Source organism: Podarcis raffonei, chromosome 4 (assembly GCF_027172205.1).
Source record: "Podarcis raffonei isolate rPodRaf1 chromosome 4, rPodRaf1.pri, whole genome shotgun sequence".
NCBI lineage: Eukaryota > Metazoa > Chordata > Lepidosauria > Squamata > Lacertidae > Podarcis > Podarcis raffonei.
In genome coordinates, this window is record NC_070605.1 from 70,490,814 (window position 1) to 70,516,226 (window position 25,413).

The 25,413-nt window shown below is 45.0% G+C and overlaps 1 protein-coding gene and 1 long non-coding RNA gene across 5 annotated transcripts in view; both read right to left on the reverse strand.

Annotated features, from left to right (window-relative positions):
* Nucleotides 1-3,775: 3,775 nt before the first annotated feature.
* On the reverse strand, nucleotides 3,776-11,379 carry LOC128412375 (uncharacterized). The gene is made up of 3 exons (XR_008330072.1): nucleotides 11,237-11,379; nucleotides 4,766-5,742; nucleotides 3,776-4,326 (listed from the first exon to the last, which is right to left on the reverse strand). It is a non-coding gene; the product is annotated as an uncharacterized LOC128412375 (long non-coding RNA).
* Nucleotides 11,380-14,739: 3,360 nt separating this feature from the next.
* STS (steroid sulfatase) overlaps nucleotides 14,740-25,413 on the reverse strand; it is a 102,566-nt gene continuing 91,892 nt past the window's right edge. For all 4 annotated transcript variants that reach the window (XM_053387265.1, XM_053387266.1, XM_053387267.1 and 1 more), the window contains one exon: nucleotides 14,740-15,823. In XM_053387265.1, coding sequence (XP_053243240.1) covers nucleotides 15,444-15,823 — 380 coding nt within the window. In that variant the 3' untranslated portion in view covers nucleotides 14,740-15,443. The remainder of the gene's footprint in view (nucleotides 15,824-25,413) is intronic.

Below are 25,413 nucleotides of genomic sequence, written 5' to 3' on the forward strand. Positions count from 1 at the left end.
GCAAGTAGATAAATAGGGACCGCTTACCAGCGGGAAGGTAAACGGCGTTTCCGTGTGCGGCTCTGGCTCGCCAGAGCAGCGATGTCACGCTGGCCACGTGACCCGGAAGTGTCTGCGGACAGCGCTGGCCCCCGGCATCTTGAGTGAGATGGGCGCACAACCCCAGAGTCTGTCAAGACTGGCCGGTACCGGCAGGGGTACCTTTACCTTTTATAGCATGCATTAAATAGGTGTGACCCACCAGGATCATCACAGTGGGGATTGCTATGGCCCATCAACCATTTTAATCCCTTGCCCTGCCCTGGTGGCAAGTCTTACCATACCACAATAGCCACTTCCTCGAGAGAAGGTAAGCGGTCTTTCAAATTTATATAGTAGTTTCTGGGTGCTCAAACCAATTCACAGATATTGTCTTAGTCATCCTTACAACAATATCACTGTGTTCTGCTGTGTGAGGGCCTCTAGTATCTATTGCCTTATTAGGAGGTCTTTTCTGTGAAATATAGGAATCAGGCCTTTAGGGTTGTGGCACCTACCCCTTGGAATTCCTTCCCATTCAATATTAGACAGGCATCATCTCAGTTTTCTTTTCAGCATCTAATGAAGACTTTTATCTTCCATCATTAAATCAAATTATCATAGTGGATGACATCTATATTTTACTTTACCACAAGCGTAGAGACTTTGAGCCCTAAAATAGAAATGTGAAATGAGTCCTTGGGTTTTGTCACAGCACATCTAGTCGATGGCTGAAAACATAAATCTCCCTTTCTATGATAAGAATAAAAAATTAAAATAGTCAGCTAAGGAACAAAATGTCTGTTTGCATGGATGAATGGATGGCATCACTACGACTCCTGTTTATAATTAATGTTAACAGCTAATGTAAATTTGAAAAGATCTTAATTTACTACTGGCCAAACTCTATTCTGTCTGAAATAACTCATCTTAGTGCCCCAATTAAAATGTTGGCATACTGAATGATTAGAATGACCTTAAAAACAAATTGCTTGACCTACATAATTGCAGCCCTTCTTTAAAATTCTGTCAATAATATCTTCTATAATGATTTCAAAGGCACATGAGCTAGTATAATTTCTTAGATCCTTAAGCAGCTAAGCACAACAAATTTACTCTATGCTAGTGCCACTGAAGTTAATAATACTATGATTATTCGAATACAGTGGTACCTCGGGTTACATACGCTTCAGGATACATACGCTTCAGGTTACAGACTCCGCTAATCCAGAAATAGTACCTTGGGTTAAGAACTTTGCTTCAGGATGAGAACAGAAATCGTGCAGTGGTGGTGCAGCAGCAGCAGGAGGCGGCCCCATTAGCTAAAGTGGTGCTTCAGGTTAAGAACAGTTTCAGGTTAAGAACGGACCTCTGGAACAAATTAAGTACTTAACCCGAGGTACCACTGTAGTGGGTTGAGTCCTTTCTGTTCCACCATGCCAGGTTATGCCAATATATTCTGGTGTGTTTATCTTCTCCATAAACAGTATTTTGAACACATCATACTGGGAAAGTCCCCAATTTCTTATTCAGAGATATAGCACATTTATGTGTCACGTTGTTGCCACTTACATTCTTCAAGATGTATCTGACAGTCTTATTAGTGCAAAGAGTTATGTCTTCCTCTTCTCTCCCTGTGTAACCCGAAATCTCTTCTGGGAGTTCCCTCAACACTCTGGAGTAGATTGTTGGCAGTGGGGAGAGCTCATGGGGCATGTGGAGAGAGAAAAGGAAGAGAAAGTCCCATTGGGTAGACAGAAGTCCCTGCAGTAAAGGGACAACTCTGTTGGACAAAAACCCATTGTTTATTTCAATTGCAACATGACCAAAATGCAGAAGAGATTATCCATTTCTCCAGTGAATACTCATGCAAGCAGAATGAGTTGATCCTATGAAAGGCCTCATGCCCTGATGGTCCTTTAATTCTACAAGCATTAATTTCCCCATTTGAGCTCTCCACTTCAACAGGATGGCCAGAGAAACACTGACTGTGGAGCTAAAGGCCACATTGAGGGGTGCACATGCACAGGGACAACTGGAAACCATGTTCCTTTATCATTGTGCAGTAGATACTGAAGCTTCCAAGACCTAATCCTCAGGGATAGCATTGCTATGCCTAGACCAGAGGCAGTAATCTGTGAATCTCTTTGTGCTGCTGGCTACAAATCCCATCATCCCTGACCACTGGCCATGTTTCCAGTGGAAGTACAACAATGTTGGGTGGATTATAGGTTCCTCATCTCTGCTAGGGTTTAAGAAGAGGAGTTTGGACTTGATATCCCGCCTTTCACTCCCCTTCAGGAGTCTCAAAGCAGCTAACAATCTCCTTTCCCCTCCTCCCCCACAATAAACACTCTGTGAGGTGAGTGAGGCTGGGAGACTTCAGAGAAGTGTGACTAGCCCAAGGTCACCCAGCGTTTAAGAGTCTCCAGACTATAAAATTTAAGGTATGGATGTTCAATCAGTTTAGTCCAAATTACTTCACAGGAAACTGATAAGAACGGATACAGCTAGAAAACAAAACTGGAGAAGGAAAGTCTAGGACAACTTGTGTTATGTTTTCATTCATTAGGATGTCAAATACTATTACTGTTCCAATTTTATATAGTGAAGGCCCAATGAGTGTATTTCCCCTCTTCCCCTCGTGCAATGGTATTTGTGGGGGAACACTTTAAGAAATGATGCATATTTCTTCATATTATTTCTTATGAAGAGGAACAGTCAACTGAAGTTGCTTTTTTCAATATAATTTGGTTGTTGATACATTGAGGTTTTGTGCCTGGAAGTAAAAGTAAAATATATCCAGGATATATATGCATCTATCTATCTATCATCTATCATCTATCATCTATCTATCTATCTATCTATCTATCTATCTATCTATCTATCTATCTATCATCTATCTATCTATCTATCATCTATCTATCTATCTATCTATCATCTATCATCTATCTATCTATCTGTATCTATCATCTATCTATCTATCTATCTATCTATCATCTATCTATCTATCTATCTATCATCTATCATCTATCTATCTATCTGTATCTATCATCTATCTATCTATCTATCTATCTATCTATCTATCTATCATCATCTATCTATCTATCATCATCTATGGTATAGAGCCCTTGTATATTCCAGCAATTGTTGATTTAAACAGTGAAGTGGGGGGAACAAAATATAATTCGCTGCTTGCACAGTTCACATGAAAGCAGTTGTTTGGTCTTTGGGGAAACACTTTTGTCATTGTCATGAATTTCCAGAGAGGGCAGGATGCCATCTAGCTTCCAGGGACGCCTGCTCATGACAGCATCTCATTGAAAGATAATCAAAGAGGGTTGCCGTTCAGCTGCATAAATCTCAGCGCCTCAGAAAGGATCACCATTCATTTTTAGCAATCATCAGAATGAAGACGGCTGGAACACCGAGATGGTCCTTCGGCAAAGTAATATGTCTCTTAAAAGCCCAGTGAATGATGAGATGACAATGAATTGCTGCACTTTTCATATGTAGCTGACAGAGGGGTGCTATGGCCTGGATTTCCTATTCCTAACCATCTCTCCGGAGCTGAAACACTTACATGGACAAGGGCATTTATCAAATGTTCCCAACATGTTATCTAAGATCGACTCTTGCAGACTCTTGCCAAGTAGCAATAGATTGTGTTCGTTTTCTTAGCCTCCATTACAATTCTTCCTTTTCTAAAAATGAAAAGGAACTGCTGAAGACATAAACATTTGCATATCAAAAACCCTTAGAATAATCATTTTATTCATATCAAACCAGGCAACACATATGCAAACATACACATCCTTTTAAAAATTTGGATTTATTCAACAGTGGCGAAGCATGAAACCAGTTATCATTATTCTATTTGACTAATTAATATTTAATTTATTTCTTCCCTTCATGTTTCCATGTTGAATATGTCACCACAGCACAAATCCACACCACTTGCTCTTTAAAATATTGATATTGTGTTTTGCATTTGCTTTATTGTCTAGTTCTTCGTAATACTTGTATTATATTGGTATGTCAGCGCAAGGGAGGGCATTAGACATAGAAGGTTTTGAATTATTTGAGTGTATGGAAGAAAAATCATTCCAATAAAATGGCAATTAAATTTATTTTATAAGTTTGCATTTCACAAGGTGAGAAAAAAAGTATTTATAATAGCAATGAAGAAGAAATTGAGGTTTCTGAAGAATATTATTTAGTCACTTTGAGTGATATCTAACTAAGTCGTACTTGGAATAGCTTAAATCAATTGATTTCAATGGCCCTGCTATATGGCTAAGTTTGGTTCTCACATGTCAGGGAACTGCCATCGGAGCCAGAGGGAGAGGGAGGGCTCCAGAGGGATTCCGGAGAGCGTCTCGGGAGGGAGAGAAGCAGCCCATCTTCTGGGGAAGGAAATCAGCGTAGCACCAGTGGAGAAGGGGGACAGATGGGGGAATCGGCGAGGTGGCTCCATGACTCCTCGCTGGAGACCAGCGGGGAGAGCACGGGTCCTCCGCTGCCCACACCCACCCTGTGCAGAAGGCTTCGGCGCAGGGAAAGTAGGCAGAGACTAGGCGTCAAAGAGCTTCTTTGCTGGAAGAAGTTCAAGAAACGCCCACTGACGGATTCTGCCAGCGATTGAGACAGCCACGGGTGAGTGGCTGTCCGGACAGAAAGAGTTCACCAAGGTAACCCAGCCAGGTGTGGCGCCGATTTACGCACGAGCAACCCCTAGAACCATTACATCACCCATTATTTATTTGCTTTCAAAGTTCTATGTGGAAAAAGAAAGGTCACTTGGTTGGCTGCATAAGCTCATTGTAGAAGTGGTTGCAGTCCTCTACAGAAAAAAGCAACAACTTCATCCAAATTCCCATGACCATGATAACCCTTTAGAAGAAGCAGAACCCCTCAGCCTATATTATAATTATTATTACCCCACCCATTTGGCTGGGTTTCCCCAGCCACTCTGGGTGGCTCCCAACCGAATATTAAAAACATGATACAGCATTAAACATTAAAAACTTCCCTAAACAGGGCTGCCTTCAGATGTCTTTGAAAAGTAAGAGAGTTGTTTATTTCCTTGACTTCTGATGGGAGGGCATTCCACAGGGTGGGCACCACTACCGAGAAGGCCCTCTGCCTGGTTCCCTATAACATCACTTCTCACAGTGAGGGAACCGCTAGAAGGCCCTCGGAGCTGGACCTCAGTGTTTGAAGGATGGGGGTGGAGATGCTCCTTCAGGTATATAGGACTGAAGCTGTTTAGGGCTTTAAAGGTCAGCACTATCATGGTTCTCTCAGCATAACAAGAATTTCTTTCTTCTTGGCTTAGAATCTCTAGCATGGAGCTGGGAAGACTATTCAGGACAGGGTACTGCAGAGGACTTTGAAAACAATGCTTAAGAAATGCTATTCCATGTAGGATGTCAGGAAGACCACAGGGAGAATCCACAAAACGTTTGTTTTTTGCTTCAAGAAGTGCAAGTGGGTTTTCGAAAGATATACAGCTTTTGTTGTTGTTTACTTTTGTTTGATGTAAGCACAATAAGCTAAGAAGGTGCACAATGCCTTTTTTAAACATCTACTGCATCTATAGACATTTAACAGCAGGAAAGCACTTACAATTCTGGCAAGAAGAGAAAACAAACATCAAGGCTCCATGTAGTCAATGGATCCTGTGATTAAATAAAGCATTCAAGCAAGCTGAATGGTCATCACCTATTGTCAGGGAACTGCCATCTGAGACTAAGGAGGTGAAAGGGCTCATGGAGGGTGAGAGAGACCATTCAGCGGAGGAGGGGACCAGCAGGGGGAGAAGTGGAGTTCCAAGGGAAAGTGAGTCGGAGGGAGGGCTCAGAGACACTTCAAGCGGGAGCAGCGGGGAGATTTCAGGACCTCCTGTAGGGACACCCACTCCTCGGTGGAAACTGTCACGCCGAGAGTCCAGAAGACGCGTTTCCGTTAAGGAGCTTTTATGCTGGAAGAAGTTCCGTAAACGCCCACTGTCCGATTCAACGAGCAATTGATGGAGTCATGTTTAAGGAGCTCCATCACAGACAGAGGTTTGGGGACTTAGCCAAATTCTGAGGGATTAGGATTTTACGCACAAGCAGCTCATCATCCCATCACAGCAATCGGACAGTCCCTGAAAGCAGCTTGTGCAGAGAGGCATCATGAGTAACCCAGCCGGAGCCGGAGGAGCAGCAGGAGCTGGAGAGGGTCCAAGCCTGGAAGAAAGGTACAGAGTGTTGGAACTCCAGCTAGCAATGCAAACGGCGAGGCTAGAAGAAAGGAGGGCGCAGGATGCAGAAAAGGCAAAAGGCGCTACACTAGCAAGAAAGATGCCAGGAATGGTGCAGAAGTTTGGGGGGGACCCCAGGAACTACCAAGCCTTTAGGACAGAGATGCAGTATGCTCTTGAACTGCAGTTTAATGACTTTCCCGACGAGGCATCGAGAGTGGCGTTTGTGATTGGCCATCTCGAAGGAGGGGCGAGAGATTGGGTCAGACCCCTGATGGCAGGGAATAGTGACATGCTGAAGGACGCGAGGAAGTTTTTTCGCGCCATGGATTTGATGTTTTCCAGCGAGATTGAGCAGGGGCTGGTGCGCAGACAATTGATGGCGTGTAAACAGGGGAGCCGATCGGTTCGTGAGTACTGGACTGAGTTTACAATGTTGATACATAGATTGGGGTGGGACCTTTCGGCGGAACCCATTCAAATGCTCTTTGAAGAGGGGCTTTCTTCGGCGGTGAAAGATGAACTTTCCCGGGCGCCCAGGGCGGAGTCTATGGATCAGCTGACCAAATCAGCGCTGACCATTGGAGCACGCCAGGAGGCAAGAGCCTTGGAGAAGCGGGAGGGGAAAGGAGAGCGTTGGAGGGAATTCCGCATTCCAGAGATTCCAGAACCAAGTTTCCCGCCAGGAGAGCCGATGGAAGTTGGAACAGCGCGCGCGCGCGCAGTTTCAAATCCCAGTGAAGGGAGGAAGAAGGAGGGAAAGAGCGCCAAGAAATGTTATCTCTGCCAGCAGCCAGGTCACTTTGCCAGAGTCTGCCCGCAAAGAAAGGAATGGCAAGGGATGGCTGGAGCTGTTGGGGGGAAGGAGGAGGAAGTCCAGGAGCCAGTAAAAGCCAACGCCTGTCTGCCTCTGTCAGGGCACTGCAGACAGGCCAAGGAGCAGTAAAAGTGCCCACTCCGGAACCTCCAAGACCAGCCCTAGTAATAGAGGTGTTGCTAGAGCTGGCAAACGGATACCCACTAAAGACTAAGGCGCTGCTGGACTCAGGCAGCTCCTGTAATTTTATGAGCAAGGAGTTTGCAGCTGAACACCAGATACAGACACTCCCTTTAAGCAACCCCCTGCAGGTCACCACGATCGATGGGAGGGAGCTGCTGGGAGGAGAAGTCAGCCTACAAACCGTCCCAATGGTTATGAGGGTGGCCAGGCACACTGAGAGGATAGCGTTCAATGTAGCCACCCTGGGAGGGGCTCCAGTCATTTTGGGAATGAGCTGGCTAGCGTTGCATGACCCGCTAGTGGGCTGGCATCAGAGAGTGGTCTCCTTTGGGTCAGCACATTGTCTGGAACACTGCAGAGAGGGAAAGGTGCCAGAAGGGGCAAAAGCCTCTCTAGCAGGGACGGAAGTGGCGGACAAAGGGAAGGTGCCCAAACAATACACTGACCTGAGCAAGGTCTTCAGTGAAAGGGAAGCAGATAAATTACCACCGCACAGAGACTTTGACTGCCAAATTAATCTGGTCCCTGGGGCCCAGCTCCCCGTGGGCAAGCTGTACGCCATGTCAGACAGGGAAATGCAGGAGTTAAGGGAGTTTATTGATAAAAACCTGAAGAGGGGCTTCATCAGAGAGTCCAGAGCGGTGGGGGGGAGCCCAGTGTTTTTTGTGGACAAAAAAAACACGGATAAACCGAGATTGGTCGTGGACTACCGGGCCCTAAATGCCGTGTCAGAACCAGTGACTTTCCCCATGCCCAGGATTGATGACATTTTGACCAGGGTGAGAAAGGGAAAGATATTCACGAAACTGGACCTGAGAGGAGCATACAACCTGATACGAATAAAGAAGGGGGATGAATGGAAAACCACCATGTTCACCCCTTTGGGGGCGTTTGAATATCTCGTTATGCCATTCGGATTACAATCAGGCTCCGCCTGTTTTCAATCGCTCATGAACCACGTACTGGGACCTTTGCTCTACAAGAATTGCGTGGCCTTCCTCGATGACGTGCTGATATATTCAGAGAATGAGGAGCAGCATGTAAAGGATGTCAGGGAAGTGCTGAGCCAGCTGCAAGCAAACCAGTTGTGGGTGAAATTGGAGAAGTGTCAGTTCCACACCAAGGAGGTGGAATTCCTGGGGTACCGCTTATCAGACAAGGGATTAGCCATGGATCCAGGGAAGGTCCAGGCGGTGCTGGAATGGAAGACACCGAAAACGAAAAAAGATGTGCAAAGGTTTTTAGGGTTTGGGAACTTTTACCGTAAATTCATCAAGAACTTTGCCCACTTAACGGCTCCCATCACGGACTGTCTAAGCAGCAAGAAGAAATTCGTTTGGACGGCGGAGGCGGAGCATGCTTTTGAGGAATTGAAAAGGGCATTCGCTTCGGAAGAACAGCTCCTGCATGTGGATTTACAAAAACCCATGAGAGTGGAAACTGATGCCTCAGACCGGGCGGTGGGGGCGGTGCTGCTTCAACCAGGGAGCAATAAGTCGGAATGGAGACCGTGTGCCTTCTTTTCGCGTAAGCTGAACAAATCCGAGAGGAACTACACGGTATATGACCGAGAACTACTCGCCATTCACGAAGCGTTCCGGAGATGGAGACACTTACTAATTGGCGCACAACATAAGGTGCAAGTGTGTACGGACCACAAGAATTTGGAGTATTGGAGAACGGCACGGGTGCTCAACCAACGACAAGTGAGATGGGCCCAGGAGTTCTCCAGATTCCATTTTGAAATTTGCTATGTGCCAGGTCCAGAAAACATCAGAGCGGACGCTCTCTCTCGCAAACCTGAATATGTGGAGGGGGAGGGAGCGCCGGAAGAGAGACATATTATCCCAGAGGACCACTGGGTGTGTGGTGCGGCCTGGGTGGGGCAAAGAGAACTGGTAGAGGGAACGGTAAATGATGAGTACGCCCAGGACAAGCTCAGAGGTCTAAGGAGAGAGGGAGAAGACCCCGGGGGTTTTGAAGAAAGAAACGGGGCATTGTATTACAGAGGGGCGCTATATATACCCGAAGGGGAATTGAGGGGGAGAGTACTCAAACAGCTGCACGACAATCCCACAGCGGGGCATTTTGGGCAACACAAGACCATGTGGTTGGTGACCAGGGAGTTTTGGTGGCCCAAGGTGAGGGAGGATGTACGGGAGTATGTGAGAAGGTGTGACCAATGCCAGAGAGCCAAAGGAGAAAGGCGGGCACCAGCGGGGTTATTAGAACCGTTACCCACACCAGAACGACCGTGGGAGGCGGTGTCGATAGATTTTATGACTGATCTGCCCAAATCCCAGGGGAAAACCGCCATACTAGTCGTAGTAGACCTGTTAACTAAGATGGGTCACTTTGTAGCTTGCTCACATGCAGTCACGGCGGAAGAAACAGCGAAATTGTTTGTAGAACATATTTTCAGACTGCATGGCGCCCCCTTGAGGGTGGTTTCCGACAGAGGGAAACAGTTCACGTCCAGATTCTGGAGGAAACTTATGAGCTTATTGCACGTAGAGGTCAACTTTTCGACTGCCAGGCACCCTGAGACCAATGGGCAGGCGGAGAGAGCAAACGGTATTCTCCAACAATACCTGAGGTGTTATGTCAATGACAGAGAGAACGATTGGGTCGAAAAGTTGGCACTAGCGGAATTTGCTTACAATAATGCTGAGAATGTGTCCACCGGGATGAGCCCCTTTTTGGCTAATTATGGGTGCCACCCCAGGGCGTTTCCAGGGGAAGGAGGGGAAAGATGGAGTGTTCCGGCCGCGGAACTTTTTGTAGAAGAAATGGAAGCGATCCATCGTCAACTCCAACTCAACTTAGAAAGGGCCAAGGAAGAATATAAGAGGCAGGCAGACAAGAGCAGAAGGGAAGGTGAAACAATTAGGGTGGGGAGTCGGGTCTGGCTATCAACCCAAGGGTTGCCGTTCAAGGGGGGTTGCAAGAAATTGAGACCCAAAAGATTGGGACCATTTGAGGTCATCCAACAGGTCAACCCAGTGGCGTTCAGACTCCGGTTACCGAACCACATGAAACTGCACCCAGTATTCCACAGGTCATTACTGTCACCATACAGGGGGGAAGGTGAAGGGGTATCCACACGGGGGCCAGCCATAGAAGAAAGGGAAAGCCGCAACCATGTGGCGGAAATCATCGACTCCAGGTGGAAGGGTAATCAGGTGGAGTATTTGGTCGCGTGGGAAGGGGAACCGGAGTCGGAAAACACCTGGGTGAAGGCAGAGGAGGTCCGTGACGAGATCTTGATCGAAACGTTTCACCAAAGGTTCCCCAGGAAACCTCAGCCAGTAGCGAGGTTTCGGAGGGAGTACTTTGGCACCACCGACGATGAGGAGGAACTGGAGGGATTCAGGGAATCGGAGTTGGAAGGAGGAACAGACTCCGATGAGGAGGAGTACTTGGAAACCGGAGACAGCAAAAGGTGGAGGGAAGTGTTCGAAACTTCGGAAGATGAGGGAGGTTCCTTCAGGGGTTTTGCTCCCTCGCCTCCCGCAGAGGAGGGGAGGGAAGGGGGTGAAGGGGGCCCTGGAGGGGAGGTGGATGTCAGGGAACTGCCATCTGAGACTAAGGAGGTGAAAGGGCTCATGGAGGGTGAGAGAGACCATTCAGCGGAGGAGGGGACCAGCAGGGGGAGAAGTGGAGTTCCAAGGGAAAGTGAGTCGGAGGGAGGGCTCAGAGACACTTCAAGCGGGAGCAGCGGGGAGATTTCAGGACCTCCTGTAGGGACACCCACTCCTCGGTGGAAACTGTCACGCCGAGAGTCCAGAAGACGCGTTTCCGTTAAGGAGCTTTTATGCTGGAAGAAGTTCCGTAAACGCCCACTGTCCGATTCAACGAGCGATTGATGGAGTCATGTTTAAGGAGCTCCATCACAGACAGAGGTTTGGGGACTTAGCCAAATTCTGAGGGATTAGGATTTTACGCACAAGCAGCTCATCATCCCATCACACCTATGTTTCAATAGCAATATATAAAAAGACTGCATTGGTTATCCCAGAATTATTTTGTGATATTATACATACATGCCTGGCATGCATCTGGAACAACAAGGGTTTAGGTCAGAGCTTTCCAAACTTTTCATGTTGGTGCCACACTTTTTGTTGTTGTTTAGTCGTTTAGTCGTGTCCGACTCTTCGTGACCCCATGGACCAGAGCACGCCAGGCACCTCTGTCTTTCACTGCCTCCCGCAGTTTGGACAGACTCATGTTTGTAGCTTCGAGAACACTTTTTAGACATGCATAATTTTGCGACACAGTAATTCAGTTTTCCTAGCAAACCAGAAGTTAAACAAACCCCTTTCCAGCCCCAGGAGGAGCGCGGGGAGTATTTGTACAACACACCTACACCCTGTAGCTGACACACTAACGTGTCATGACACACAGTTTGGAAAGCTTTGGTTTAGGTTAAGGCAGTGATTCTCAAAAGTGTGACACACCACACTGATGTGGTGGGAGAGGATGACAAGTGTGGTGGGATGATTCAAGGACAATCAAAGAAATATTTAAACATTCCAGTATAGTATAGTAAGTATAGTATGGTATGGTACACAGGTGGCGCTGTGGTCTAAACCACAAGCCTCTTGGGCTTGCTGATTAGGTCGGCAGTTCGAATCCACGCAACAGGGTTAGCTCCCGTTGCTCTGTCCCAACCTAGCAGTTCGAAAGCATACCAGTGCAAGTAGATAAATAGGTACCGCTGTGGTGGGAAGGTAACTGGCATTTCCAAGTGCTCTGGTTTCCGTCAAGGTGTTCCATTATACCTGAAGCAGTTTAGTCATTCTGGCCACATGACCCAGACAAACACCGGCTCCCTCAGCCTGAAAGCAGAAATAAGTGCCGCCCCTGACAGTTGCCTTTGACTGGACTTAACTGTCCAGGGGTCCTTTACTTTTATTTAGTTTACCGGTATGGTATAGTGGGGGGGCAGTATCCATGCATCTCTTCAATAGCATTGGCTATTTTTCTACAATTCTCCATATTGTTTTGAATAGGGATTTTAAACACTGACAAAACATGCAAGATCAGAAAAGAGAAAAGCTTCTTTGTGTTGATGAAGAAATGAGAATTTGTTTGTCTCAAATCAGACCAAATATACATGAGATTAAACAGCAAAAGTCAGCTCTTTGAGTTTGTATACATACTTAAGATATAAATGTAAGAGACTCATTTATAATTATATTTTGGGAATGATTCATGTTCTCATGTAGCTGCATTGCTTTCTATTTTTTTATGGATGTCCCACGAGAAAACTATAAAGTAGTTGTGTTCTGTGTTATAAATCAAGCACTGCTAGGAGCTGATTCTTTATGCTTTCCAATTTCTTATCAATAAAAAAGTTGGTGTAGTGCGAGAAAATTTTTCTTCTGGAAGTGTGGCACAGAGGAAAAAAGCTTGAGAACCACTGGGTTAAGGGATAAGGGAAACTACACAAGGGCAAAAATGCACTGGGTTTTCGATGAGCAACATGGCCTCTGTACATAACACTGTTTACTGGAAGCCTAAAGGCACAGATTTGTAGCCAGAGCAGGCACAAGACACAAGTATGTGGGGATGAACTAGGCCCATGGTTTATTAAATACAGATCTCAGCGAAAGATTAGGCTATGAAGGAGCAGCAATGACTCTGATCAGCTTGGATGAGCCAGTTACCTGCATCAAACCCCTTCCCAGCCTCACTTTCTTAGGCCGTTTTGCTCTCTTTTGCAACCACTTTCTCAGCTATTACTTCCTTTCTTTTCTCCTATCCTCTCCTATCCTTTATCTTGGATAAGAACAACTCATCCAATAGCAACCTGTTTGTCTACCATGATATTTCTCTGTAAACTATTAAGAGATGCTTCATAATCACAGCATCTGTCAAATTATTATGATATGCCCATTATTTAATTTCAACAAAATGTGCAGTTTTACATTTAGACTTTTAAAATAAGTGCTTATTAATTTTGCCTTTCCCTCAGGCTGAATTCCTAGGTGCACTTATTTGGGAGCAAGTTTCACTGAACTCCATAGCACTTACTTCTGAGTAGCCATGCACTGTCCATGTCCTGAGAATTTCATTTCCAAAAGCCACTGAATATGACCCAATAGTTTGAATAATTTACATTAATAAGGTAAGAGATTTACAAATAGCTATGCGTTTTGGCACTCTGCACTACAAAATAATTAAAATGCCTCGTGTTGTAACATAAAGTGCTTCAGTATTATTATAACGTTGTTCAGAGATGATTGTGAATAATTAATATTATCAGCCATTCTCCAACAGCGCCAATCATCTAATGAGATATTATTCATCCTAGTCATAAGTTGATGCTTTCCCCTATTTTGTTTTCAAACTGTGAAGGAAGTACGTATGTTCATTTTCAAGTTACAAAGCCAACCCTAAAATTAGGTAGAATGAGGTGGCCACCTTCGGGGGCAAATCCTGGGTGGTGGGGCTATGTGTGCCACACAGCCTGCCCTGCTCACCCTAAACTGTCCTGTTGCCTTCAAGTTCAGTGAAGGATGCTCTCCACTTTGATCACTGTGGAAATAAAATTCTGCTGCCTGTGTGATCAGGAATTAGGGAGACGAAGCATCTTGTCCATTGCCTCAGGTAAAAAATGTTTTTTGGCAAGCCCTTGTCTTTATATAAGATGCCATTGGGTGGCGTGACACAGAAGTTAGTAGAAGGGATATGGTAACAAGGGAATAGGAATCTGGGTGACTCATCTAGGAACATCCCTTCAAGTAATTTGGCCACCACAAAGACAGTTGCATTGACCCTTTGAACCTAATGCTTGATAATAACATGTCCATTGCAGTTGATGGTCCTTAAAGGGGGCTGTGGCGAGAATGCTGTTGAACAGATCCTGCTTTTCAGGCTTCCCAAAGGCATCTGGTTGGCTACAGTGAAAACAGGATGCTGGACTAAATGGGCCATGGGCCTCATTCAGCAGGCTCTTCTGATGCTGTTCTATACTTGCCCAATCTTCCAGTCACAAGATGTCCATGTAGGTAGTGCAACTGCAGTGACATCTGAACATTCCCTTTGTTCCTAACATGTCAATGTCTTTGTCATCTGAAACCGTGAAGAACAATAATGGGTGTAAACCACTTTGTGCCATGTATATCTGTAGCATGTGGGGAAATACACATGAAGGGGAAATACAGATGTGTCCCAAACCTAGCTTAAATGGAGGGATGGGGTGGTATTCAACTAGATACTTAAAATAAAATAATGTCTCTATGAAGTTAGTAACCTACAAGTGTTCTGAAACTAAACTATAATATGTTTGCAGAACATGGTATCATTTAGAGCAGGGGTCGGCAAGGCAAGGTTTACCTTACCAGGGCCAGTTCACTCCAGCAGAGATCCCTCTGTGGACTGGATTGCGTGCGAGCGCCCACAATTTTCGGCGTCTGCACAGACACGATTTCTGACACCGCAGAAGCAAGTCCCCATGCCGCGGTGCACCAATTTAGCACAGCGTGTGGGGACTCGCCGAGCGGGCGGCTCAGATTGGGAGCGGCTCGTGGGCCAGTTAAATGAGCCCTGTGGGCTACTTGTGCCCCATGGGCCTTAGGCTGTCGACCCCTGATTTAGAGCTTGCAGCATCACTGTGCATTTTTTTCCCTGAGGGCCCAAGAAAAGCGTATACATTTTCAGAGCAAGAGGGGGTTTATCAGCATCTTCCTTTAATTGCCCCCCACCGTCCCCTCAGCCAATGTCTTGGCCATTTTAATAGGGTGGAAGCAGCTGTGCTCTGCAGCCAGTCAGCCAGGCTGCCATATATTCCTATAAGAACTTGTTGGGAATGATGCTACATCATGACATGACACCAAAGCATTGGGGATAAAAAAAGATGGTGTCCCCACTGTGTTAATAATGGTGCTGCTGCTTGCTCCATTCCTTGGAATCCTGCTTTTCTCTGAAAACATATACACTTTCATCAGTCCCTCTGCAAGCATCCTTGAAAATGCACGGCCTGTTTATGGAACTGTGAATCTGAGAGAGCAATCTTTGCACAGCACTAGTATCACTGCACATCACTGAGCAAAACCACCAAGGAGGCTCAGGAAAGGCCATATCCTTACATTTTTTTTAGGTCAAAGTATGATCTGCTCCCCACCCTCATCTTGTTTATCCCTAAAGCATCAGTGTGATTGTACATTAGCGATGTCATGCTTCTGGCAATTTCTTGTTTTCTCTTGACTCATGGTCACAATAGCAAAACTGGAGGAAGGAAGAACAACAGGGCTGAAGCCAAGGCTTCCACAACATATTTTCCAGGGAAAGCTGGTTCGGAACCACGGCCAGTGACTTGTTGTGGTTGCTCACTGCCTGTTGAATGACTCGAATGATTTCATGGAAATGACTCTCAGTTTCTGGTGCCAGTGGGTTTTTTTCTTCTGGATCCTTGGAAAGGTCAAAAAGCAACGGTGGGTCATGGTATGTGACAGATTTTCCATAGCAAAAACACACATGATCATCATGGCAGCCATTGGAATCTCCTGGACTGAAATTTGGAGTGAAAAAAAATGCTTTCCAAATAGATTTACCTGTAAGAATGGAGGAGGGGGAAAGAGAAATAACCGTAGAAGATACGTCACAAAGTTATATTCATAAATGTGAACTATCAGAAATGAAAGAACACACACAGTAGCCATTTATAAAATTCTCTGGCGTGTGCATCTTTCACTCTGACAAACAAACAACGATTTTCAATGTGAAGCTATGATTTGGTTATCACCAGTTCTTGAAAATACTCAAGGGATGTGAGTGTTTGGCAGATTTTCAGTTTGACACATGAAAGCAAGCTGTGTGAACTATCCATTCAACCTCCCCTTCAAACCTCTTTGTGTGTTTTCACCCTCACAACCTGTGAGAAGAGGATACTGAACTAGACAGGCATTTGGTCTGAACAAGCAAGACTCTTCTTACGCTCTTATCTGCTCCCACAACACTACTCAGAAAGAACAGAAACATCTCCATGAGAAAATCTCTCTACGGGACTGCTCAATCCTTTGCATGTGCATAGAATCTCCTTTCCACTGAACACACTGATGTCATATCCTGAGAGAACATTGTCATTGGGGACGGAAAGGAAAGCATTACAACTGTTTTTCTGCAGCTCAGATTTTTATCTGGGCCAATGAAGAATGAATCTGAGACCAGCGATTCCTCAGATCCTCTTGGACACTTTGAACCCCTTTCCCCAACCCAACCATTGATCAGTCCTCCAAGGCCCCTCTCCCTGCCTCCCAACACCATATATCTAGTCACTGATAGGATGATGTTCTGGTGGGGGGGGGGGAGAGATCAATATTTCTTTCCTCTTCTTTCCGCTTCTGACACTCGGTAGCTGCCAGGAGTCCTCTAAAATGCTCATTTCCCCAAGAGCTACTGACACTGCTGTCAGGATTGTACATGCAGGCACCAGCAGTGAAGGTGAGTGGGGCTGTGCTTTCATAAAACTGTTGTTTCTTTTAAAAAGGGGGTGGGGTGGGGATAAAGTACTTGATCAAACTGGGGGAAAAAACATTTCCCCCAAAACATCTTACTCCACTTCTATTGCAAGAGATTTCCCTCACCATCTTGGAATCTCTCTCTCTTTTTAAAAAATACTTTTTATTAAGTTTTCAAAAGCAAACTCAAAAAAGCACATAAGTCAAATTTCCAAAAACAAAGTCCACTTAAACATAAACTCTTGCATCCAGCATCTTAGTGTTTTCTTATTTACACTGCGCTTTGTCGCACTCAGACTTCCTTTTTACCTGCTTCAGCTTCCACACATTAACACCTACCCCTACAGATTCTTATTTACCCTCCACCCACATCACAAGATTTAAGTTAATCCTGCTACAGTTTTTAAACTTCTACAATTATTCCGTATATATACTACAAATTTATTCCACTCCTCTTCAAACTTTGCTACTTTTTGATGTCTAATCTTATTAGTCATTTTCGCCAACTCCGCATATTCAAACATCTTCACTTGCCACTCCACTAACGTTGGGATCTCCTGGGATTTCCATTTCTGGGCCACGAGAATCCTAGCAGCAGTCGTAGCATACATAAATAACTTAATCCTCTTTTTTTACTTTATCTCCTATTATCCCTAGCAGGAAGGCCTCTGGTTTCTTTGGGAATGTATATTTAAACAGTTTTTTCATTTCGTTATAAATCAGGTCCCAAAAGTTTTTCATTTTTTCGCAAGTCCACCACATGTGGAAGAGTTCACCATCTTTTAATTTACATTTCCAGCAGGCTTTGTTGCTCACTCTGTACATTTAACCGGGGTAATATATTACCATCTTGGAATCTCAAACTCCATTGCACTTAATCCTATCTACCCTCCATGGTGTCTTCATAGGAATAACATGTCTACTAGTCACATTTATGAATATCACATTTTAATCACAACTTCTCCAATCTCCCCAAGTAACTGTTTTTGTACTTCAAGATCTCCAAAGAGTAAGGTTACTTGTGTAAATTTATACAGACAGGAATCCTGCATTATACTACTAGCACCACAGATAATGCATGCTTATTGTCTGCTAAGCATCTATAATGTTAATATTTTTTTTAAATGCTCTTGTCCAAAAATTATGATTCACTATGCAACACACAAAATGGCAGAGAATAGGAAATAGGAAATTGGGAGTTCAATTGGGAGTTTCCTTCAGGTGCTGCTACCACTTGAGAGGATCTAGATGGTGACTAGAAAGAGAATGGCTGCATTCCATTTATGAAACTTCCTCCCCAAAGAAGTGTGCCTGGGCACCGACATTACTATTTTTTTAGCATCAGGTGAATATGGTTTTGACTTTCCAGTTAATCTATTGTTATTTTAATATGTTTTTGTTGTACTTAAGGCATTTTAGATGGATTTTTGTGTTTTGTATATTTATATCAAAAATGAAAACAAATGCATTGTTTAAGCTGTGCCTTCAACTACCGGTATTTATACAACTGGGAACATCACAACACCACGTCTCCACCTTTCCCAACAGATGAAGAGGATTAAGCTGGAGCTGGTTTTAACATTAGACTTGCAAACTGCCTTCTTCTTTTTTAATCAAATGAAAACGTGAGCTCCGAATACTGACAGTGAATGTATTTCAAGAGTTAATTCCACATGAGACATTTTTCTATCATACATCATTGCTCTCAATATAAGCTATGGGAAAGTTATTCAGTGACAAGCTGACAGAGCTTGGAAATTTCTCGTTGACTCGCTCTGCACTTACACTCAATAATCAAGGTCTTGTGGGTGAGAGGGCTACAGGAGATGAGGGAACAAAAGCCCTGGGCGCAGCTTGGATATCTGAAAATGCAGAGGATCTCTGAGACTGAATTGCCTGCGCAGACAATAAATCACACTTTTAAAATCCTAAGGGGCATTAACAAGGTTTCACTTGTTGCCTTGCTGGAACAAATGTAAGCAGCATTCTCTTCTGCCCTACTATTCTGAAAAAGCATACCGGGCCATCGAGACAGACTATTTCCCACATATTAATTCATCTTCTTTCTTTGTTCAAGAGACTTTCAGAATAGCAGGAGGTAGAGGAAATAAATGTCTATGGATAAAAGTATATTTTATGTGCTGCTTTGTGCCTTTAAAACTTTCCTAAGAAGGAAAACTGGGTAATTTTTGTATTCCTGCCCATGCAGACACCAAGAAGTTGGTACTAAGGTGAAACCACTAAGGTGGTCCAGAAACAGCGACCCCCACATGCAATGCAGCGCCAAATAAATGATTGGGATTGCTTCAAAAGCAATGCTCACTTATTAGATGGTTAAGTGGGGAAGGCGGACCCTAAATCCTAAATCCTAAAACAGGACTGCCAGTAAGGTCAGCTTTGACAATAGCAGTCATCTTAGGGAAGGGGTGGGGAACTGATAGTGCATTGGGGGTGATGCAGTACTGGTGCCTCTCCAACCAGCTACACAGTACCAGATCCTTTTTCTGCCCCTGTGCAGATTTTAGTCTTGGGGTGTGTGGTGGGGGGAAGCCATATAGGAAGGATTTTGCAAGCCTAATTGAAGTGTGGGGAAATTTTGGAGTTGGGGGGGTCATATCTGGGAAGGGGAGGGTTAATGTCCCCCATTAAACCCTCCACTAGAAACATTCTCCCACTGTAATTAAGTTCAACAAATAGAAGGGGAAGAAGTGGAGGCAGTGAGAAATTTTACTTCCTGGGGCTCCATGATCACTGCAGATGGTGACAGCAGCCACGAAATAAAAAGACGCCTGCTTCTTGGGTGTATGACAAATCTAGACGGCATCTTAAAAAGCAGAGACATCACCTTGCCAACAAAGGTCCGTATAGTTAAAGCCATGGTTTTCCCAGTAGTGATGTATGGAAGTGAGAGCTGGACAATAAAGAAGGCTGATCACCGAAGAATTGATGCTTTTGAATTATGGTGCTGGAGGAGACTCTTGAGAGTCCCATAGACTGCAAGAAGATCAAACCTCTCCATTCTTAAGGAAATCAGCCCTGAGAGCTCACTGGAAGGACAGATCCTGAAGCTGAGGATCCAATACTTTGGCCACCTCATGAGAAGAGAAGACTCCCTGGAAAAGACCCTGATGTTGGGAAAGACGACAGAGAAGGAGAAGGGGACGACAGAGGACGAGATGGTTGGATAGTGTTCTCGAAGCTACCAGCATGAGTTTGAACAAACTGCGGGAGGCAGTGGAAGACAGGCGTGCCTGGCGTGCTCTGGTCCATGGGGTCACGAAGAGTCGGACACGAATAAACAACAACAACAACAAATTAGGTTCGAAAACAGCCTATCTACAAATAAAAGGCAACCCCCTTCTCCCGTTCTTATCTTCCTATGCCAACCAAGCCTGTTCCTTTTCAAGGAGCCGATTCTGAAGGCTCAGTCCTGTGTTACCCCCTTTATGGCAACTCAAAAGGTATGAGTGGGGTGTGCGGGTGCTGGAGAATCCTTCACTGCGTGGCAATTCATGCTGCTTCTCAAGCTGTCATTTGTACAGTACTTGCTAAAAACCATTAAAACATCTAGATGGTCAATGACAGAGATATGACAATGCATTGAAAAGTACTGTTGTGCTGGACAAGCAGTGTTATTCTGAGTTTTCTCTTCTCCAGAGTTTGAACTGTCTTCAAAATCCAGACAGTTATAAAGGAGGCTGAGCATGCCCGTAAGTGGAGTCAAAGGAAGCAGCAAACAATCTATAAAGCTTCGTAAGGGATTCAAGAGGGAAGGTAAGAAGCATGCTAAAAGCCCAGAGAAACTGGTTTAGGAAGAGCTGCATCAAAACAGCGCACAAGGAGTGTGAGGGGGAAATAAATTTCAGCTCCACAGCAATGTCATAATGCTCCACTGCATTATGTGACTGTGAAATGCTGCTGTGATGCTTGACAACAGCAACAGAGCATTAATAGATGCCTTTCTCGTCATTATAGAAAAGTAAAATGCATTAGCTGGATGCTACTTTAGTGGAATGACCAATATAATATGCTGTCAGACACAAAGAGCTGTCAGAATTGTAATCTGTAAATTTGATGAACTGTTATAAGGCCGGTCATTAAAAGGAAGGCTGCTCTCTGTACGTCTCCCAGCTGGTATATAATCTCATTGTGTCAGAAGATCATTGCAAGGATTGAATTAATCTTCCAGCAATTAATAATCCCTTTGTTCTGGTAAATTCTTGTTAAGAGTGAGGCTTCATTAGATACTGGAATTGTTCAATGCCATTATTTAATGAAATCTGCAATCGTAAATGAAGAATCAAACTATTTTAACACATAGACTTCCTTCCCAGTGTGCCGTTGCAGTCTGCAAAAATGAAATAGAAAAATGTTCTCTGTTTTGAAAATGGGATCAGGTGCATCAGGGCATCCCTGGCTTTCAGTAGGTTGTTCCATAAGAGTCTTAAACCAGCATGTTAAGTCAAAGACTTGGGGCTGAAGGCCCATGACACAAATTTGCATATACAACATACATGTAAAGTAGTTCCATAAGTGCCAGGACTTATGGATGTGCTAAAGTGTGTCCTTTCCTCTCCTCTCCCTGAAGGCGCCATCTAGTGGGGCGGGGGACCTCCCAATTTTCAAGGAGGGGACCAGCGCCCCCATAAAATTTCACGGTGGTTGTGCACACGACCTGTCAGGATGCCACACAGCGTGCACAAGTGATGTCAGCATGCAAGGCGTGCGTACAGCCCTGACCCCCTCAATTGTGGGGGCAAGCTGGCACACTTGTCTCCCTGTGTGCTCCCTAAAAGTGTTCTGTGCTTTTTCCAGAGAAAATTTGGGGAGGGTGCAGGGCTGCACAGAAAGAAGAAAGGGAGGGGAAGCTTTATAGCACAAATGGAAATCCTTGTACAAATGGAACTACTTCATTGAGCACCACCTTAAATGAATAGGTGCAAACTGACTACACAATCCTAGCCACATTACTCAGAAATAAGTCCTATTCAGTTCAATGGGGCCTACTCCCAGGCAATTGTGTTAGGACTGCAGCCTTAGCCAGACTTGCAGGAAAGAAAAAACAAAACAAAACCAGGCTTGCTCTAACCTATGGGATGTCAGCAAAATTTTCTGGGTTTATCCTATCCACTTCTCTCGTCACTCATTAATAGTATTCACACATCGGGGCCCAGTATGGGCCACATGATCTCCTGCAATGATTTTGCAAAGTTTTTTGCAGATAAAATCGCTCAGATTCGGGAAGAAGTAGACTCCACCGTGGGAGCAGGGCCAGGGCAAGAGAGTGCTAGAGTCCTGTCTAGTCAAGTTGTGTGGGATCAATTCCAATCTGTTACCTCCGAGGATATGGACAGGCTGCTTGGACGAGTGAAACCAACCACCTGTCTCCTGGATTCTTGCCCATCCTGGCTTATAAAAGCTAGCCGGGAAGGACTGGGCGATGGGCTTCGTGGGGTGGTGAATGCTTCCCTCTGTGAGGGAGCCTTCCCAGACCCGCTGAAAGAGGCGGTTATTAAACCGCTTCTTAAAAAAACATCTTTAGATGCGGCCACGATGGCCAATTATCGCCCAGTCTCAAATCTTCCATTCTTGGGCAAGGTGATTGAGCGAGTGGTTGCTGAACTCCAGGCACGCCTGGAAGAAGCGGACCATTTGGATCCCTTCCAGTCGGGATTCAGGCCTCATCATGGGACTGAAACTGCCTTGGTCGCACTGGTTGATGATCTCCGGCGGGCTAGGGACAAAGGTGAGAGCTGTTTCCTAGTTCTGCTGGATCTCTCAGCGGCGTTTGATACCATCGACCATAACATCCTTCTGGACCATCTTGAGGGGCTGGGAGCTGGGGGCACTGTCATACAGTGGTTCCGCTCCTTCCTCCTGGGCCGTGTTCAGAAAGTGGTGGTGGGGGATGAGTGTTCAGACCCCTGGTCTCTCACTTGTGGGGTGCCTCAGGGTTCTGTCCTCTCCCCCATGCTTTTCAACATTTACATGCAGCCACTGGGAGAGATCATCAGGAGGTTTGGGCTGGGTGTTCATCAGTATGCGGATGATACCCAGCTCTACCTCTCTTTTAAATCAGAACCAGTGAAGGCGGTGAAGGTCCTGTGTGAGTGTCTGGAGGCGGTTGGAAGATGGATGGCGGCTAACAGATTGAGGTTGAATCCTGACAAGACAGAAGTACTGTTTTTGGGATACAGGAGGCGGGCAGGTGTGGAGGATTCCCTGGTCCTGAATGGGGTAACTGTGCCCCTGAAGGACCAGGTGCGCAGCCTGGGAGTCATTTTGGACTCACAGCTGTCCATGGAGGCACAGGTCAAATCTGTATCCAGGGCAGCTGTTTACCAGCTCCATCTGGTACGTAGGCTGAGACCCTATCTGCCTGCAGACTGTCTCGCCAGAGTGGTGCATGCTCTGGTTATCTCCCGCTTGGACTACTGCAATGCGCTCTACGTGGGGCTATCTTTGAAGGTGACCCGGAAACTACAACTAATCCAGAATGCGGCAGCTAGACTGGTGACTGGGAGCGGCCGCCGAGACCATATAACACCGGTCTTGAAAGACCTACATTGGCTCCCAGTACGTTTCTGAGCACAATTCAAAGTGTTGGTGCTGACCTTTAAAGCCCTAAACGGCCTCGGTCCAGTATATCTGAAGGAGCGTCTCCTCCCCCATCGTTCTGCCCGGACACTGAGGTCCAGCTCCGAGGGCCTTCTGGCGGTTCCCTCACTGCGAGAGGCCAAGTTACAGGGAACCAGGCAGAGGGCCTTCTCGGTAGTGGTGCCCGCCCTGTGGAACGCCCTCCCATCAGATGTCAAAGCAATAAACAACTACCTGACATTCAGAAGACATCTGAAGGCAGCCCTGTTCAGGGAAGTTTTTAATATGTGACATTTTAGTGTATTTTTCATCTTTGTTGGAAGCCGCCCAGAGTGGCTGGGGAAACCCAGCCAGATGGGCGGGGTACAAATAATAAAATATTATTATTATTATTATTATTATTATTATTATTATTATTATATTCAGCATCCAAAGATCAGCAAATGGAAAGCAGGAAAATGCCTTGCATTTGCTTGTTTGAAGTCAAAGATGGTAATAAACAGCATTAGCGTGGAGAAAAAATACATTTATTTGAGGTCTGCTAATTTTTTTAATATAACTGGCATCCACATAATTAAACTACAATTTAATTATTTTTAGGTAGGCTACTTTCCTGAAACAGAGGGAAGATGACCAGCAGTGAAACAAGACCAGAATGCATCAGGATATAAATAAGTCTTCCTCAACGCTGAACAATTGCAATGCCTCTGATAACACAGAGCAAAGTCAATAAACTATCATATGACGGCTTTTCATGCTTGTCAAGAGAAGCACATTTCCACAGAAAATAGCGTGAGAAGAAGTATGCATCAGTTGATTAGAGGAAATTTTTCTTAGACTCCATCTCAGCAGTTTGACAATATCTGCTTAACTAGAAATGCTCTCCTCCCCTTTGACAGTTATGTAATTTCACAGTTACCAAGTCAAATATCCAAAATATGTCACACAAATTCCTCCATGGCTGCTTCACAGTGGCCATTAAATGGAAAAATTAAAAAGCATAATAAGGAATCTTAGCTGAGCTGCACTCCCATTTGCTTTGCCTCCTTTAGCTGTTCTGACAGTCAGGGTCATGCTTGGGTTTTCTGATACTTATGCCAACTTTTCTGTTTTCTAGACATGTTTAGGCTGAGGTCAAGGTCCAGAGCACAGATGGGTAACCTGTGGTCCCCCAGATGTTGTTGTACTACAACTCCCATAATCCCTGACTCTTTGCCATGCTGGCTGGAGCTGATGGGAGCTGGATTGCAACATTTGGAGAGCTATGGGTCCTCATCTCTCATGCAGAGGAAAACTAAAACTAATCTCCTGTGGGGTCAAGGAAAGAATTCAAAAAGAAAAGAAAACAAGAGAAGAACATGTTTCTAAGAAAAATATTGACCAGACATGCCTGTGGAGGTGGAACAAAAGTTTTGGAACTCGTTTATCTCAAAATAGCCCATGGGATAACCAGACATTCAGAAATAAGAAACTTCCAATTATATAAGGTTACACTGGCATAGCTCTTCAAATAACAAACACACACACACACACACACACACAGAGAGAGAGAGAGAGAGAGAGAGAGAGAGAGAGAGAGAGAGTGTCTTTTAAGTTCAGTGGCAAACTTTCAACCATTAAATCTCTTGGTTGATGAAAGCCTTACGAGTCGAACGTTTTGACTCCCGAAAGCCACAAACCTGGAAGTGAGTGTTCTGGTTTGTGAACGTTCTTTAGAACCCGAATGTCTTGCGTGGCTTCCATGGCTTCCTATGGGCTGCAGGAGCTTCCAATTGGGAGCCTCCGAAGCCAATCGGAAGCCAAACCAAACGTTTTGGAAGTCGAACGCACTTCCAGAACGGATTCTGTTCGACTTCCGAGGTATGACTGTATTCAATTTAAAGTACAATAAAAATCAATTGTAGAATGAGTGGTGCCCAGGTGACTCAAGCAACTGAAGGCAAACACAGCAGGCACACAAAGACTCATTTGTTTCTTGGTGTGGCTGTGGTAAAGGGATATTACACAATCTCTAAGTTTCTTCATTCCATGGTTTACTAACTATGCTGTTGAATGTGTATCCAGACATTCTGTAATTCAGTCAATGT